Source organism: Callorhinchus milii, unplaced genomic scaffold, assembly GCF_018977255.1.
Source record: "Callorhinchus milii isolate IMCB2004 unplaced genomic scaffold, IMCB_Cmil_1.0 Scaffold2, whole genome shotgun sequence".
Lineage (NCBI taxonomy): Eukaryota > Metazoa > Chordata > Chondrichthyes > Chimaeriformes > Callorhinchidae > Callorhinchus > Callorhinchus milii.
In genome coordinates this window covers 18,375,720-18,394,328 of record NW_024704743.1, presented here as the reverse complement: position 1 = coordinate 18,394,328, position 18,609 = coordinate 18,375,720, and the positions used below count along the sequence as shown (strand labels likewise).

Sequence of the window (18,609 nt, the reverse complement as noted above, 5' to 3'; positions counted from 1 at the left end):
TCCAAATCTATAGTTTGCACAGGAAAGTGACTCCAACTCTAACGGTTAATTAACAATGAATGTGGAAGAGCAAGACCATGGAGGGCTTTAAAAGTGAAGCTAAGGATCTTGAACTTAATCCACTGGGGGATGGGAACCAGTGAAGCCGGGCGAGGATGGGGGTGATTGGCTCAAGGATCGTAGTGCGGGAGAGGACACGAGCTGCAAACTTCTGAATAATAATAATAATAATCCTTGCGTTTCACGTCGGGCGGACGTCCCAAAGCGCTTCACAGAACACACTGTAAAGTGAATTGACTGTATATTTGTGGGCGAACGCGGCAGCCAATTGCACACAGCAATGTCCCACAAACAGTCGTAGATTGAAAATGACCAATTTATTATTGTTTTTGATTTTGGAGGGATTATTATTAGGCGTGTGGAGTAAGGAAACTTGCCCAAGGTTTCGCCCTCTGCCTGGAATTGTACTCAGGTCTCTCGCTTGCAAAATGAGTGCTCTAACCACTGAGCTACAGGACTCTGCAGTTTATGGAGAGAAGAGTTGGAAGAGTATTATAATTGTATTTGCTGGTATCATCCTCGTGAGTCTACGTTACACATGCCTCTGATATTTCTATCATGCAGTGTGCACAGTTGCACAAAATGTTATAGTTGTAGCCTTACCAATGTCTTGTACAGATTCAAAATGACCTCCTTCATTTGTATTCATTGCCACTATAATATTTGTCATTGTCCCATTTTTTCTGCTAGCAATTATGTTACTGGCTGTACCTGTTGCAGCTGACTTGAAAACAGTTTCATTTAATCGGCCTTCTCTCTTTCGTCTAGCATTTTTATTTGTCCTTGAAAGACTTGAACTTCTCTACTTAGGCATCTTTATTCCTTAAGATTAAGAAAATGTGCCATTGAACTCATTAGCATCCCTTGTTCACATATTTGCACACATATCCTTTTGGGAGGACTCCTGCGGGGACACTTTCCGAGAAGGCATAAATCATGTCTCTGCATCAATCGGTTATTGTGTTTTTGGCAGACAGACAGATGTTTTGTCTTTATTAGTATAGATTTTAACACACATTCGTTCAAATCTTGTACAGTACTTAATTTTGAGTTCTGCAGGAACTGTCATTTTGTATTTGTTCACCATTATAATGATGCTAACATGTGTTTTATTGTAGCTGGGCATACCAAATTCAAGACTGCGGTATTTTCTAATTGCAAAGCTTCAGCCTGGCGCTTTCTGCTTTCAAACCGTTAACTGGGTAGGTTGCAATTTTAATGATGTGTTGCTTAGTATCAGCGGATTGTGAAAGAAGTGATCACTTGATGAAGCAATGTTTTGCAAGTTGCTTGTTAAGAGTTTGGAACAAGTCATTTCATCTCATCTTAATGAATGTTCTGAAGAACTGGATAGAACGCATAAAAACATTTTGTGCAACTGTGCACGCTGCATGATTAGAACTGGCATAGAAATGTTCCACATTTTTAATTGGTTTCTGTTACTGTCTGTGATCTTTGGTATTGCATACCATGCAACTCGAATTCGACAGCATGCCCAAATGAAACTTGTGGCTTGTTATTAATTGTTGTTCTGCTATCTTTAAATTGGCTTGTTTTATTTGGCTTCAGTGCCAATGTAAGGCAGCAGAATGCCATTAGATTTAGCGCCTTTGTGTCTGAACCTGCTTCTGATCTTACTAGTTAATCTTGTTTAGTGCTTGGTGAGCGCGGAATTGAATCAGGAAACAATGTAATGAGCAATCAGAGGGAGGCCGGCTGAGGTCACAAGTGGATAGTCCTTGAGGGGGTAACACCAGGATCGCTGAATTCTTGGCCTCGCACCTTGGAGAGAAATTGATTGAGGCTGGGGCAGGCAGCACACTCCATGCTGACCAGGGGCACAGCCAAGTGACAAGGAGCATCAGAATAAGGCTGCTTGCTTCAAAAGAAAGCATAGAGTTTACCTGATTTGGTGGCCTTGGGCCTATTAAAATCTATATTTTTGGTCACGAACTACGGCTTCGTCTGCTACACTCCATGCCACTACAATTCAAATACAACACATACAGTGGATGTACTTCCTATTGTCCATTGTAATCACATTGCCTGGCCAAAATACCTCCATATTAATCACCCATTCATTTTATGCTCTCTTTCACTAAACAAACAATCTCATTCCAAGAGACGAGCTGGAAGTGGAAGTACTCTTGTGACAGTGGAGTTAAGGCTCATTGTTAGGAAGCATAAAAACCTTTACTCTGCATCTATGATGGTACAGAATGGCCTGACACGGACACCATGACAAAAGTGGGGAAATGTATTCTATTTTTACATATCACTCTGTCACACACATGTGCACACACACACACAGAAATTGTCTTCATCCAGTGAGGGAAATTCACCCAGAAACAGGGTCCCTTGTGAAGATTCATAGCATGGGCGGTCAGATGACCCTGAATTCTGCTTGTTCTAAAACTTTCCTCTTGTTTCTGCCTCCCTTTGTTTTCACTCAAATTACCATTGGCTAGTTTTGTACTTGCCTCCAAACAGTTTTTAAATAAAACTCTCTCCTGGGAACTTGTAGGAAGGATGTTTATTTGAAGTTTATCAAGATTGACTATATTTTGCTTGGTCTGCAAGTTTTGATGTCATTTTTCACAAGCACTGTTTTGAATAGCAGTCTGCTCTAGCCTTTAGCAATGTGACCAGCTCTGGTCAATTTCACTGTGGGCACCAGTCCATGATAGTTCTGAGGGCCGAAATTCTATCCAGACTTCGCCTGTAAGACTATTGTGACCTAAAATGTAACATTGGAGAGTTGCGGAAAATTCTTTTGTTATTCCCAGCTATGCCACCATCAGCTCATGTGCCCAGCATTGTCAAGCACGTTGAGATGTCTCCCGGACGTGAAAGGCACTATGTAAATCCACATTGTATTGTATGAAGTCTTAAATTGAAAGTCAGTTCTAGCTACCTTCCAAATTTTCAATTTTTTCATGATTCTGCTCAAGTCGGAACATTGTTAGCAAAGATACCAGGGAAATTCCCTTCTCGTTTCGAATAATGTTTTTCAAATATATTTAGCTTGCCCAGTTATTTTTCTAATTTCATATGCTCCTGGTCTGGCCTCCTCTTACTGGGGTGCAGTTTCCATGGACACTGGTCGCCCTCAGATATCCCACCCAAGTGGTCATTGTTCACGTGTGAATCTCAGCAGTGAGTGTCAGGAGGTCATTCAAATTTAGAGGGTGTCACAGTGTGCTTGATCCCTCTATACCCGGTAATGGCAGTAGAAGGTGCTGCTGAGGGAGCAGCTCCAGGGCCCTGGTTGATTTTTCCTTCATTAATCCTGGGAGGAGGAGGTCAATTTAGCCTCAGTCGAGACCATCAAAATCAGCACAGATGGGATTTGAACCAGCAAGCTTCTCATCCGTACGTTGCAACGCTATTCACTGCATCATAAGGATTGCCTTTTTCAATTACTGTCATGGGATTTTTAAGGCCCTTTTGAATAGGCAGGTGGGATATCAATTTAACATCTCAACTGAAAGACTATACCTCCAAGAATACGATACAAAATTAATACTAATTTACATTTCAGATCAGGAGGCACTGCACTGGAGTATCAGAACAATGAGAAGTCTTTGACTGGATATAAAGTTCAATATTCATGTGTTTATTAATCACTCAGGAATGTTGAATTTTTTTTCAAGATAAAAATATTGAAAATAGTATATATGTTTTCCAATGTGGCCTGGCTAACATTTTCTCTTGTGTATGCAGATACTAGAAGGCTTCCCTCACCATGAACGTGATGATTGGAAACAGTCTAAGCTGCCCAGTTCAGATCAAACATTGTCCACTGGTGATCACACAGAGAAGCTGAATAACTCTGAATGTGGACATGCTGACAACAGCAAATGCCAAGAAATGGAGACTTTAATTTATAAATTAGAAACGTCTGGACACTTGGAACGAAAACTAAAGCAGAACAATAATTTATCCATTCAGATGATTCAAGATTTTTTGGAGGAGAAGTTGCAGAATCCAAGCCAGTATCTCATATCTCCGAAGGTCTTAATGCGCTATGCTTTGGTACTAGATATAGTGGGGCTGACCTGCAGGAGATCAGTATGCTTCACTAAAGGGTAAGAGCCTTCAAGTAAATTTTGAGAAAACTACATCCTAAAGTTATAGTTTAAAAAATGTTCAGTTGGAACATGTTCAAGCAAGATTGCCCAGGGTTAACTTCATATTCCATTGGGTGAGGTGGTTGTGGGGTTTGGAAAATATGCTTTAATTGCTTTTTCAACATGGAACCTTTAGAAAACACACTCAGTACGTAAACTGTCTTTTCTTTATATCATTGTGACTCCTAAAACTGACTCTGAGGAGATATCAGTTCAGACCTTAAGTTTCAGGAGTTGAAGTGACATATTGGGGTTTATCTGCAGAAAGTCCAGTTAATGATACAGGCAATTTTAAGGCGATTACACTAGGCTGGCCCATTTTTAACCTCAGTGTGCATGTATTTTTGAACTTCGTCCTTGGCAAATGCTGTTCCAAATTCTATTGCATTCACGAAGGATTGTGCTTTCTACTTTTACTTAAACATGCAGGACTTTGAAAATGTCAATATTGAACTTCATTTCAATATCTGTTGCTTTGCTTAATTAGTTCTGTTCTACTTTTTAACTCAGATATGGTCATTATGCTGAAGGAACTGGTTCAGTATTGCAAACTGCGTCAGATGTAGAGGTATGTATTTTTTTTGTCGTTTGAAGTAGCGGGTTACCACTTTTGTTTAGCACAATAGGAATCTTTTGAGATAAAGCTATTTGATTTGATAAATAATGTAAACTTCGAGTCATTTAGTAGCACCTATTAACTGGTATTAACTTCAATGGTCCAAAAATATTTTGGGAGTGGTAAATTCATGCAACAGGTCCTATCTTTGCTTATTTACTTATTTAAGTATCTCTGGTAATATTAATTATTTTTGTTTGTTTGGTTAAGCAATGTCAATCTTTCACAACCGATTCATACTTTCCTTTAGGCTGCCAATCATTTTCACTATTTTTGAAGCAGAATTTACTAAATTGACTGCTTTCTTTAAAATAAACAATTGAAGTTAGATGCAAAACAATGTTAACTGCAGAAATTAGTTTCAGCTTCCCTGCATTTGACACTTCATACAAGAATGTAGATTAAGTTTGCCTGTACTAGGAATAGCTGGTTGCAATGTAATTTTATGTGAAGAACTGTTTACAAGCAAGTCTCCATGTTTTTAATTGGCACATGGTGTAAATAATGAACTGAGGCTACATTCATATTTGGGTTGTACAAATACTATGTGCTGAGTATTTTTATATCATTAAATAATAATGAAAATTAGTATACAGGCAAAAATGTAGCTTGACAATTTGAATATGTTTGTTTTATTTGTTGAGTTTAACTATTGGAAGCAAAAAAAGTTGCAACAAGACTTTGAGTTACATACAGAATGGGATTTCTATAACTTTAGCATAATTGCTGCAAAATGAGTTTATTGTACATATAATCTCTGACTGTTCAGCACCTTGGGACGTTCTCCCGAAGTGAAAGATGCTTTACAAATGTAATTTTGTATTGTGTTGTATATACGAACCAGAAAAAAAGTACTGCAGTTCTACCTTTGCTGTGATCCAGGTCAAATTTAGGAATGTGTCTATTTTCTTAGGAAACATCTTTTGAACATTTTTGGCATTGATCTCAAATGAGTTGGATGTAATCTCACATTTGCAGAAATGTTTTGTTTAGGTTTACCCAAAAGATATCTTGTCTAGTCTTAGCCTGGAAGATTGTTTTTGTCTTAAAACTTGCAATAGAGCAGAATTGTGGAAAGTTCACACTTTCAATTTTAAATTAATAGTCTTTTTTTCCTGCACGTTTTGAAACTGCAGAAAAAACGGCTTCCAAATTATTTTTTTTCCAAAAATTCTATACTAGAATGGACTAAAGTTAAGACCATAAGGATTTGAAGTCTCAGAGTTCATGTATAGTTATTCAAGAAGGCATTTAAATCTAATCCTTTTGATTAAAAGCATCATTTCCACGCCATCGTCACTTTCCAGCTGGACTATTCCAATGCCCTCCGCACTGATATCCTCAGCTCTACGATACACAAAATATAACTAATTGAGAACTCCACCGCCCGGATTCTCACCCGCACAAATCTCCGTACCCCATCACACCAGTCCTTGCCAGGCTCCACTAGTTCCCAATCACTGAACGGATCGATTTCAAGATCCTCTCACCGTTTTCAAATCCCTTCATGTCCTTGATGTCCTTGCACCTCCCTACTTATCCAATTTGCTTACCCCCCACTCCATCACCCGCTGCCTCGGCTCGGCTGGCTCCGGACTCCTTTTCGTCCCTCATCCCCTTCGCTCCATCATCGGTGGCCGCTACGCCCTGAAACTCTGGAACTCTCTCCCTCAATCCCTCCGACTTTCCCTCTCCATCCCCATTTTCAAATCCTGCCAAAAGACCTTTTTTTGATCGTGCTTAAGGTCACATCCCCCTCCTCAGCTCAGGGTCAGACTCTGCCTCTGTCAAGCACTACGAGACTACTCCACATGAAGAGTGCTATATAAAGGCAGGTTGTTGTTGTAATAGTGAGTTAAGATGTATCTCAATAACTTTAATTGGTAATTTTTCTGGATTGTTGATGAGGACTTGAGGAAAATCAAGTGCCTGTTTACTGTACTTACTGTTTTCTTTCCCTCTAACAGCTTTCCACAGTCTTTCAGGAATTTGAAACTCTGTCAGAGAATGAAAAGCTGGCCCAGTTATCAAAATTAAAACTACGATATTTCACTCCAAGAGAAATAGCGAATCTCCATGGATTTCCTGCAGAGTTTAGTGAGTACACAATTATTCTTGTGTATTGAGGTTGTTGACTGCAATGAGTCAAGTCTGTATAATTAATTTAAATAAAATTATCATAATTTTTATAATCTTTTAGGTTTTTGGACACAGAGATAATCAAGCTCACACAGACCGATGCTCCTTCATTGATATACTTTATTCAAGAAACCTTTATTTAACAATGTACGTACAGAAAGGCATATTTAATGATCCAGGAAACAATAATTATTGTCTTTTATCCTAGGGAGGCTGTTTCAACTTAGTTAGTGACCAATACCTTTATTGATCACTAACTAGGCTAGTTTGGGACCAATACTTATAGCCCCTTAACAGCATGTTTCTGATCTTGTGCTTCACCCACCTCCTTCAATTCATCATCATTTTTCAATTGTGTTACAAATGTCATCCCCCACACTTGTTTAAAAGCAGCTATTTTTATCAAACCCATACTGTACTTTACTTAAGACAACATAAACGTGAAACAACTCAGACTGGTTACCACCCCCCTCCCCCCATAACATTTCTCATAGTGTGAGATAACTCCAACACATTCCCTCCCACTTTTGCATACCAAAGCTTACTAGTCACACATGTTTTCTACATAACTACACAAGGGCATTGGATAAACAAAAAACAGGCACGATTCATTTCCATCAAGGTTTACAAAGGTTCTCAACAGAAATTAATTTAAGAAGGTTTACAGATGTATTATTCCATAATGCTTCAAGGTTTAAAAATATTTCCTCCCAGTCCTTTTGCTGAGTCTCCCCAATGCACACCATCCTCTCAGATGAAGGCCAGTAGGGAATCTGTTGCCCGGCTCTGATTCAAACTTCTTTAAAGCGCTTGGAGATGCAACCCTGCATGAAGGGCGTTATATAAAATGCATGTTGTTGTTGTTGCTTCAAAACTGACTGCTCAGAAAAGACTTTGATTTTCCCATCCACTCTTTGAGAAGTATCTGTTCACTTTATGAGAATATGACTGAGTATGATTAACTTATTGAGTGGAAGGGTGCAGATTGCTCAGAGTTTTTTTTAGGTGCTTCGTTGTGCTATAAACTTTATAGCACAACTTTATACCTGTTATTCCATATCTTTTTCTATCTTGCATGCAATTAGGGATTAAACGTTAAGTGTAAGCCAGATGATTTCCCCATAGGTAGAAAGGGCAGATGGTCCCCACGTGCCTAACGAATGCACGTACCAGTGATGTTCACAAGCGATATTACTCTGAGCTGTGGGAACAGATCATTGGCTCCAAGGTCACCTGCCAGGCAATGGAAAATCAGAATTGAGTTGATCCTCTGTTGCAGTTCCTAAGCCAAGCAGGTCTATAAAACCTGAAGGCACTGTTGATTACGGATCAGCATGACTTATTAGCAGAACCTGGAGGAGAAACCAGTTAATGGGGGCAGGGAATCTATCCTCTTAGCTCCTGTTAACCCCACAAGAGAAAGCCCTAGTAGATTAGGTGAACCTAGATAGGAAACCACTGAGAAACGATTAAAACTCAACAATATTCGAACACACATTCTGGGACGCTCAAGCTCTTGCCAATCTACACTTAAACTCTTCAGGATTAAGTAACATAGTGGAGACAAACTGCTCATTGTATATCACAGGGTGGTCCAACTGGTGGCCCGCCGGTCGATTTCATCCACCACCCCCACCCCACCCCCAATTCCATGCCCCCCCACCTCTCCATTTCATCTGGCCCACCCACTCCTTTCATAAGCCGTAAATGTTATATTTCTGGAAGAGAAACGCAAATATGTTGCTTATTCGGCCCGCAGATGTTTCTCAAATAGGGCTTCCGGCCCTCAGCAGTCAAAATAATAAATTGGTCACTTCAATCCACAACTGTTTGTGGAACACTGCTGTACACAATTGGCTGCCTCGTTTTGCACACAAAATATACAGTCAATTCACTTTACAGTATACTCTGTGAAGTGCTTTAAGACGCCTCCAGCTACCGGCCCATCTCAAACCTCCCTTTCCTATCCAAGGTCCTTGAGAGACCCATTGCCTCCCAGCTTCGCTCTTTCCTCTCCTCCGTGAACCCCTCCACGGAAACTGCTCTGGTCAAGGTCACAAACGACATCCACATGTATGCGGATGACATCCAACTCTATCTCTCTGCCTCCACCCTCAACTCCAGGACTACTGGAGTCCTGACCGACTGCCTGTCCGAAATCAAGTCCTGGACGAGGGACAACTTTCTCCAACTCAACGTCAGCAAGACTGAGCCCCTACTGATTGGCTCGTGCCAGTGCCTCCGCACCTCGGGCGCTGGCAGCATCAGCCTCCACGGCTGCACACTCAACCTCGCTAAGCCAGTCAGGAACTGGGGTATCTTGTTTGACCCTGAACTGTCCTTTCTCCCCCACATCCATGCCATGACCGGCACTGCCTACCACCACCTCTGCAACATTGCCAGACTCCGCACTGCCTCACTCCTCAGACTGCTGAAGACCTCACCCACGCATTCGTCACATCAAGGCTTAACTACGGGAACTCCCTCCTCATCGGCCTTCCCAACTCTTCCCTTCACAAGCTGCAGATCATCCAAAACTCTGCAGCTCATGTACTCTCACGTACCAGGCTCTGTGACCCCATCACTCCCACCTTCGCCTGACTCCACTGACTCCCCATCCCCCAGAGGATCGAGTTCAAGATCCTCGTCCTCACTTTCAAGGCCATCCATGGCCTTGCCCCCTCCTTCCTCTCTGACCTGCTGACTCTGCCTGCTCCCTCCATTCAGCGAGCTCCGGCCTGCTCCATGGCTCCCGCCCAACCCACCCTACCATCAGGACTTCATCGGAGTCCTGTAGCTCAGTGGTTAGAGCACTCGCTTTGCAAGCGAGAGACCTGAGTTCAATTCCAGGGAGGGCGAAACCTTGGGCAAGTTTCCTTACTCCACACGCCTAATAATAATCCCTCCAAAAAAACCAAAAACAATAATAAATTGGTCATTTTCAATCTACGACTGTTTGTGGGACATTGCTGTGCGCAATTGGCTGCCGCGTTCGCCCACAAATATACAGTCAATTCACATTACAGTATATTCTGTGAAGCGCTTTGGGATGTCCTCCCGACGTGAAAAGCGCTATATCAAATGCAAGGATTATTATTATTATTATTATTATTATTATTATTATTATTATTATTATTATTATCAGTGGCCGGGCTTTCAGCCTCTCTGTCCCCACACTCTGGAGCTCCATCCCACGGTCCCTTCACCTCACTTCCTCCCTTGCCTCCTTCAAGGCCGGTCTCAAGACCCTTCTCTTCGATCGTGCCTTTGGTCACCCTCCCACCTCTCTACCTTCCCTCACCCCTCCTCCATGCTCAGGCCCCGACATCTGACTGTTCAGCACTTTGGGACGTCCTCCCGACGTGAAAGGCGCTCTATAAATGTAATTTTGTTGTTGTTTCCGTATGCCAGACACCCGGTGACAAATTAAAATTATCCTGAGACAGTGAAAGCAGATCATCGTGCTTTTCAGTCAAAAAATAGGAGTCCTACAAGCAGAAAATAAGAATACAGTACACTGAAATATTTTTCAAACTGAGGATATTACTTTTTTGAACTGAAATAATTGTGATATTTTACCTACGTCTTCTGGAACACAGTCGTCTCTATGTACTGAATCGTTTCTGCAATGGGATGCCACAAAATTTAAAGTGTAACCAGTTGGGGGGACTGGAAGAGTGTTGAGTTAGACCATTGATGTGGAGCTGAGTTTGAATCAAAGACATTTTGATCACTGTTGGCCAAGCGTGACCACCTCTGTGGTGTTGTCAGTGGCTGCGTTCCATTTGTCTTATTTTCCATAATAAAGCTAGTTCTGAAGCTTGTCTCTGGAAAAGGCGAAGTGTAGCTTCACAATCTCACATTGAATATTTGTTAGGCAATATCTTGTTGATTTTGGAAAAGACTAGATATGGGCTTTGAGTGTGTATGTATATCGTGTGTATATATAATTGGATATCTTGATGTTCAAAGAGAAATATTTTGGGAGCAGTTTAATAGCAATAAATGCCTTCAATATGTGCTTGCTTGACAAGTTAAAGATAAAATGAAAGTTTATTGGATTTGAGCTAATTCTGTTCCTCTGTTTAATCTAGGTTCAATATGCTTTCTGTCTGTGGCACCCTTTCCTGTCTTTCCTCTTTTATTGATGATACGTTATGGGCATTGTTTGTCCAAGTGATCTTCTCTTTTTCCCCCCAAGCTCCAAACATATCCTGCATCCTCATTGTGTTGGAATCTGAATACACATTATGGGAATTGTTTGTCTATTATGCACTATGTGTAAGTGCAGGTGTTATTGTTCACCATGTGTAAATCATGTGTACAGAGAGAATTACAGTAATTCAGTAATTCACAATGGCATATTTTCATAGAGTAATCTCTTGATGAAAATTTGTTTGACTATTTTTTAGATTCATTTCCAACCTTTATTTTACTCCTCTGCTTAGTGTTTGTTATTTATTGTATCTATTCTCATCTACATTCATTTCTGCATATGGGCATATACAACATTGATACACATGTTGTAAATCTTTTTGTTTAACTATTCTACCTCTTAGTTCCCTCTGTCCAATTTGGAGCAACTTTTTTTTAAAAAGGTTTTAAACCCCAAGGCCTGAAAACTCTGCCACTAAGATTGTGCAGAATTTTGGAAAATTATTAACATCAGTCTTAATTTGGAAGCAGGTTTTTTGCAGCTCTTGAAAAGAATTTAAAAAAACTTGCTTCAAGAGTAAAACTAAATTTATTGAATTTATCCAAGCTGCAAGGCATTATCCTGCGAAAAAGGGCACTATATAAATATATGTTGTTTAAGAATTTTTGAAAAGATTAATTTGGATTATAATCAATTGATCAGAAGTATTTTATGATGATTATTGATTAAAGATTGTGTTGATAATTAATACTGTGTTGAACAAAAAGAAAGGATACACTCAAGTGAGCTCTTTGAGACCTTTCGACTTGACAAGAGGCTGTAAAAATGGAAGATCTTTCAATTAAGTTTGCTTTGTTTTTGCAATTGAAATTCATTCAGTTTGGAGATTAGCATTGTCTGGCTAATGAGGAAAAGTTTCATATTCCATGAGTCGAGTGTTTGTACTAAGCAGTTAGTTAAGGGAACTGCTTCCGTCAGCAATTAAGTCCAATCAGCTTTTTGGCTAATGCAGTTTCTCATGTATTTTGGTTAATGCGGTTTCAAATGTATTCTCATATATTCGGGGCAAATTCAATTTGCTCCTGATCATCTGTGTCATGGCAGAATTCACAGTTGTCTTCCCAGCCCTATGTTGGAAAGATCTTGCAGCACTGCACTGATGGCAATGACATTGTTACATATAATAATATTGCTATTATTGGTATTACAGAGGCATCAGAGTACAACAACAACAACAAGATTGCATTTATAGAGTGCCTTTCACGTCGGGAGGACGTCCCAAGCCGCTGGACAGTTGGGTCGGGACCCGAGCAGGGGGGAAATGGTCAGGGTGAGGGGAGGGAAGGGAGGGAGTGAGGAGGGGGTAGAGAATCGAGAGGGGAGGTGAAGACACAGTTGAAGAGAGTACACCAATACATGTGTTGATTGTGATGTAGCCACAAAGGAGAATGTGACAGACATGCATGTGAGATCAACCAGGGACAAATGATTCAATGGCCCACCACGACGTCTGCAAACAATCACTCCTGGTTCACAAATGACTGGTTAGAACTGTGAATTGTAATTAGATCACTCTAGTTTCCAAATGGTAGGCATGAATTATTTTATGCTCTTCTTCAGAGATTTTTCATTTGGAAAGAATGGCTTTGCATTAAATTTGAGTTGATTTGTCCGTGGTGGTGGGAACCCTGACTGTTAATCATTACAGAAAAGCATCCAAGTCTTGGAACAAAATATACTAAACCAATTTATATTTAAAAGTGTAGATGGCTAACCTATAGCTTGGTGGATTTTGGTTCTAGTAACAGTTTAACAGATGTCAGCCTGGCTCAGTTAGTTGCATTCTCACCTCTGAATCAGAAGGTTGTGGATTCAAACCTCACGTCAAGATCTTTGAACTCACAAAGTCTAGGTTGACACTCCAATTCAGTGATGAGGGTATGCTATCTTTTTGCCGATGCGGTCCTTTGGATGAGACTTTAATGCAAGGTTCCATCTGCCTCTTAAAATTGGATGTTAAAGATCCCATGGCACTCTTCATAAAGAGAAGAGAGTTTCTCCAGGTGTCCTGGCCAACAATTCCCTCAGATCAACTTGGTCATTCACTTGATGGCTGTTTGTGGTACAATTGTTATGTGCGAATTGGCTTGTTCATTGTCAAAATACACAGTCACAGCAATTTACAGTAAATCCGTGTAGCGCAGTAAGAAGTTTGCTGATTTCGTTGGCAGAGTATTCCGTACCTTCACAACTATCTGCATGTTTCCTGACCTGAATTATAGTCTTTATTCTGATATTAAAGCTGCGCTGCCCTCTTCTATTTCTTCAACCACTCTTGTGGTTACCTCCCCTCCTACTTCTCACTTGCTCTGTGTCCAACTTCATCCTTGTGAAGTGTTTTGAGATGTTATCCTGCGTGAAGAGTACTATACAAATGCAAGTTGATTTTGTTATGGATTCCTCTACTGAGGGGAAGAGTGGGCCATCATCTGACCTGTCAATTCCTTTCATTATTTAAAAAAAATCAGATCATCTTTTATTATCTTCTGTTATCAGTCTCTCATAGGAGTAGTGAACTTTCACTAGTCACCCTCCAAGGCTAGTATATCTTTCCTAAGATTCATTCCCCAAAACTGAACACAGTACACCAAATGAGATCTGACCAGCGCTATGAAAACTGAAGAAGCACCTCCCTCCTTAAATAACAGCATGAAATGGTGCAAAGTACAATAAACCGAGACTGGGGCAGATACAGTAGCTCATCTGGACAAATGCTTGAGTACATTGTGGCATTAGAAGAAAACAAAAAAATGAAAGTGTAACTGATAAGAAAAACAGACCTAATTAATGGGTGGCCGGTGGGGGGGTGGATGTGAGGGCATTGAGTATGCCTATGAATATAGCCACAGATAAAAGAGCTTCCAATTATTTCCCTTAGATCTTAAACTGAAATTATGGGATTAAAATGTGTTTTGAAGAGAGTGAAATGAATAGTGGATACATACATTAATCAGGCAGTCTTAGTATATTGCTACAAATGCTACAATTTAGTGCTATAATATAACACAGCATTATTATCACTTTACTGTAGTTGCTTTGGACATGTTGTCGTGAAAAGTGTTGGGAATTCACTGTGAGTTAGTCAGACGCTGCATTTTCTTTGCTCCATATGTGAGACAAGAAAACTGTTAAAATGTAATATGTGTTGTGTTTATTCTCTAATCTTAAAACTTCTTTTGATTTCTTCTTGCAGATTTTCCTGAGAAAATTTCAGTGAAACAAAGTTACCGTCTACTGGGAAACAGCCTTAACATCCACGTTGTAGCCAAACTGATTGAGCTGTTGGTACAATAGCATCTCGAAAGCATCGTTTTAAAGTTTTATAATGTGTAAAAATAAATATATGAAAATGTTTATTTTGTTACTTCACAAGTGATAAGTAAACAATAGATCATATGAAATAGGCGCCATCTTTTGATGATTAGTCACTGTGTTATCAAAATTAATGTTCAAATGTGGATATTGAATTATGCTTTGTTGATGAGTAAAATAATCCTTCCTTACATTTAACAAAAACTTTATCAACATTGCATGCTGAATATTTTGTTTTGTAATTGTTAGGCCTCTTATTCAGCACACATTCATCTCTCAACATAGTAAGATTTTAATTGTTAAATAGTGATTCCTGTCTAAACATCAAATGATCTTTAAGCTTTGTATTTCAGTAAAACTCAATGGCAGAAAATGCTTGTATTGCATCACAGAACAGATAAAATCTTTCTTTACAAGCCTGCTTTGTAATTGAGGCTGTTGTTCCTTTATGGTGGACTATGTTTGCACAATAATGAGTTTGTTACTTCACATTACAAACTAGTCAATTGGGGGATCGCTGTTCCGGTGGTAATAATCCCTTCTCAAAAAGTATAAATAAAAAAAATAATAGTTTGATCACTTAATCCACGACTGTTTGTGGGACACTAATGTGCACAATTGGCTGCCGGGTTTCGCCCACAAAATATACAGTCAATTCATTTTACAGTATATTCTTAATCGCATCCTCTAACTTGTTTCTCCCTGAACTCAAGAAAGTATCTGCATCTTGTGTAACTGTTTAAATAGATTTTAACAAAGGAAATGCATGGGTTTTGCTCTCTGGAGAGTTTAAACATTCCCTTGATTAATTGAAACCTGTAGAATCTGTTGCCCTTACCTCGCTTACAGCACACAGCAAGCCGACATAGGTCATGCATACTCAGCAATACTGTACGTATTCAGTCGCAATTATGTAAATTGTTATGGCAGTGAGAAGAGTTTTATCCTGTGTCTTCTATGTTTATATTAGGATGCTTGATGGTGATCTTAGTGACAAAAGAATCTCACTTTAATTTCTTTAAATCTCCAATTTGGAAGCCAAATTCTGTTCATTTTCTCACTCAACAAATCTGTACTGTTAAAAAGCTGTGCACATAATACACACCTTTACATAGACTTTGCAGCCTCTTTAGAAAGGTTTTCTGGTCAGCTTCGTCATGTTGCAAGGAACACCCCCAGCACTACAAGTGCTCATTCGATTTTGTACAGTTCAGTAATTCAATTAAAGTTAACTGCTTGTAACCTCTGAAGAGTATTTCAGTTGCTGATTTTCAGAGGACACTTCGGCCTATCTTTCTCTTTCCACTGTTGAAGGATCCGCTAAGCATTTACAACATTTTCTGGTTTTATTTAAGAAGATATCCAGTAATTTTAGGGGTTATTTTAACTTTGCAGTACAGGCATTTTTTCTATAGGCAATGACCATGATCTCTGATTGCTTGTTGTATAATATTAAGGAAGTTAGGAACTGCACAGGAATATCTTTCATATCTATAACCAGATAGCTCCTGCTATAATTTTCCGATTCAGCAAACGTCACATCGACCTTTATGATATGCAATCGGAGCAATAAAGCTGTAAAATTCACTTTTTAGGAAGTGCATAACCTTAGTAAGGCTTCAACATTTTCACATACTTGCGTTTCAAGAAAAATCTCAGAACATGAATGCAAAACATAATATTTCATGTAAAAAAAGGTGCGGATCAAAAGGCATTTTTAACCATTTCATTTTTTGCTAATTCCAAGAAACGGGAAAGGTCACAGTTTGAAAATATCCTGAATTTCCTCTGTTGGTTGAACTAGGAATTCTGAATTTTAATCTAATATGTGCCCATTCAGTTGTTCATTTTCTTGAGATCCATTGAAACTTACCCAGTAAGACCATTTTGCCTTAAAATTTGAGATGGTACTGATTTGTGCTAAAATTCTTAAATTGAGTCTTAATTTGGAAGCTGGCTTCTTCATTTCTGGGAAAGAATTTTCCCTGCTCCACTATTCACAAAATTGAACTAATTCAAAACCCCACCACCCACATTCTCACCCACAGGTAAACTCCGCACCTCCACCATAGACGGCTTTGTCAAACTCCATTGGCTCCCCATCACAGAGCGGTTCGATTTTAAGATCCTCGCACTTTTATTTAAATCCCTTCATGCCCTGCCTCCCCCCCCCCCCCCCCCCCCATCTCTCCAACCTCCTCTCCCTAAACTCCAACCCGCTGCCTCCGCTCGACTGGCTCTGGCCTCCTCCTTGTCCCCCAGACCCTCTGCCCCACCATCAGCGTCCTTGCCTTCAGCCACAATGCCCCGAAGCTGTGGAACTCTCTCCCTCAATCTCTTCGCCTTGCCCCCTCCCCATTTTCAGGTCGCACTTGGAAGACTTTTCTCTTCGACCATGCCTATGGTCACATTCCCCTCCCCCAGCTCAGCATTGGGCTCCACTCTCAAGACGCCGTCCGCCATGAAGGGCGTTACATAAATGCAACTTGTTGTAGCTGAATTTTCCACATTTTCTGTGTGATATTAGGTCCCAATTCTTACAACTACAATGAAATGCATTTATATGGCACCTTTCTCCATAGGACGTACAACACAGGGTGCTGGACAGTTGAGGGTTTGCACCTGGATATGAAAGGGGTGGGAGCCAAGAGGGATGGGGGTGGAGGATGACTGAAGGCACGGTCAAAGAGGATAGAGGAAGAGTGTTCCAGAGTTTTGGGGTGCACGAGGGGACAGGCTGGAGCCAGCCGAGCGGAGGCAGTGGGTAGTGGGTTGGGGGTAAGCAGGTCGGGGAGGTGCCAGGGCGTAAAGGGATTTGAAAACGAGTGTTCAGATCTAACACTCCGTTCAGTGATAGGGAGCCAGTGGAGCCTGGTATGATGGGGTGCAGGGTTTAGTATGAGTGAGTATGCAGGCGGCAGAGTTTTGGATCAGCTGGATCCTGTACATGGTGGAGCTGGGGAGACTGGCAAAGAGGCCATTTGAAAAGTCAAGTCGGGAGGTGACAAATGCATGGACTAGTGTTTCGACTGCGACTCGGGTAAGGTATAGTCGGAGGTGGGCAATGTGGTGGAGGTGGAGGACGGCAGTCCTGGTCAGGGACCGGATGTGGGGAAGAAAGGAAGGAAGGACAGCTGTGGGTCGAACCGGACGCCTAGGTTGCCATCGGTTCAGTGAGTCTAAGGGATAGGCTGGGGAGGTTGAGGAGGTCAGATCTGCCGGACAGAAGGTGTTGATAGGAGCTAAGGAGTATGGCTTTCATCCTGTCAATGTTTAGTTGTAAGAAGTTTGCGCTCATCCAGGCACTGATGTCTGCCAGACAAGTCAACAGAACATCGGGGGACCTGGAGTCACAGCTGGAGGAGGAGACGTAGATTTTTGTGTCATCCACAAACGTGGAAGTTGTGGATGACATCGCCAAGAGGGAGCATATAGATGAGGAAGAGGAGGGGGCCAAGGATGGAGCCTTGGGGTAACCCTCAGGTGACCAGGCAGAGGCGTGAGGAGAAACCGTTTGAAAAGACAAAGTGAAGGCACTTTGTTAGGTAGGACTCAAACCAGGCTTGAGTGGTCCCACTAACGTAATCCTTGCATTTGATGTAGCACCTTACACATCATTGAGGGGCCTCAAAACATTTCACAGGATACATTGTAAAGTGGTAACTGTATTCTGTGGATGAAATTTGATCTCATCCTTCCAAAATACCATGCAACCAATTACATTTATGAAACACTAACCGGCCTTTTGACCAGAAGGAAACATAATCTTGAATGGATGGCTTCCAGGCAAAATAGTTCTGAAAATATTTCCGATTACTGGCAATAAGAGACAAATATAACAAATAACACCTATGCAGGACATCTGAGGGATCTGACCTAAACTGATTTGACAATTTCCAGCTCTGGTGCCCAGCCAGTGCTTTGGGACGTCCTCCATACTTGAGAGGTGCTATATAAATGTAAATTTGTATTTTAATATAGCCTAACGTCCTGCTTGCCTGTTTAATTACTGCCTCACATAGTGAGGAACAAGTCAACACAGACATTTAGATTTCTTTCAACTTCCCCTTGACAAAATTCTATTTAACAAACAAAGTATTTGTGCCTCTTATTTTTACTTCTCACGTGTAATACCT

The 18,609-nt window shown here is 40.7% G+C and overlaps 1 protein-coding gene across 3 annotated transcripts in view; it reads left to right on the top strand.

Annotated features, from left to right (window-relative positions):
* The window catches only part of trdmt1 (tRNA aspartic acid methyltransferase 1), a 37,315-nt gene extending 22,421 nt beyond the window's left edge, over window positions 1-14,894 (top strand). For all 3 annotated transcript variants that reach the window (XM_007898179.2, XM_042332197.1, XM_007898180.2), the window contains 5 exons: window positions 1,179-1,262; window positions 3,784-4,148; window positions 4,701-4,758; window positions 6,774-6,903; window positions 14,355-14,894. In XM_007898179.2, coding sequence (XP_007896370.1) covers window positions 1,179-1,262; window positions 3,784-4,148; window positions 4,701-4,758; window positions 6,774-6,903; window positions 14,355-14,455 — 738 coding nt within the window. In that variant the 3' untranslated portion in view covers window positions 14,456-14,894. The remainder of the gene's footprint in view (window positions 1-1,178; window positions 1,263-3,783; window positions 4,149-4,700; window positions 4,759-6,773; window positions 6,904-14,354) is intronic.
* Window positions 14,895-18,609: the final 3,715 nt, after the last annotated feature.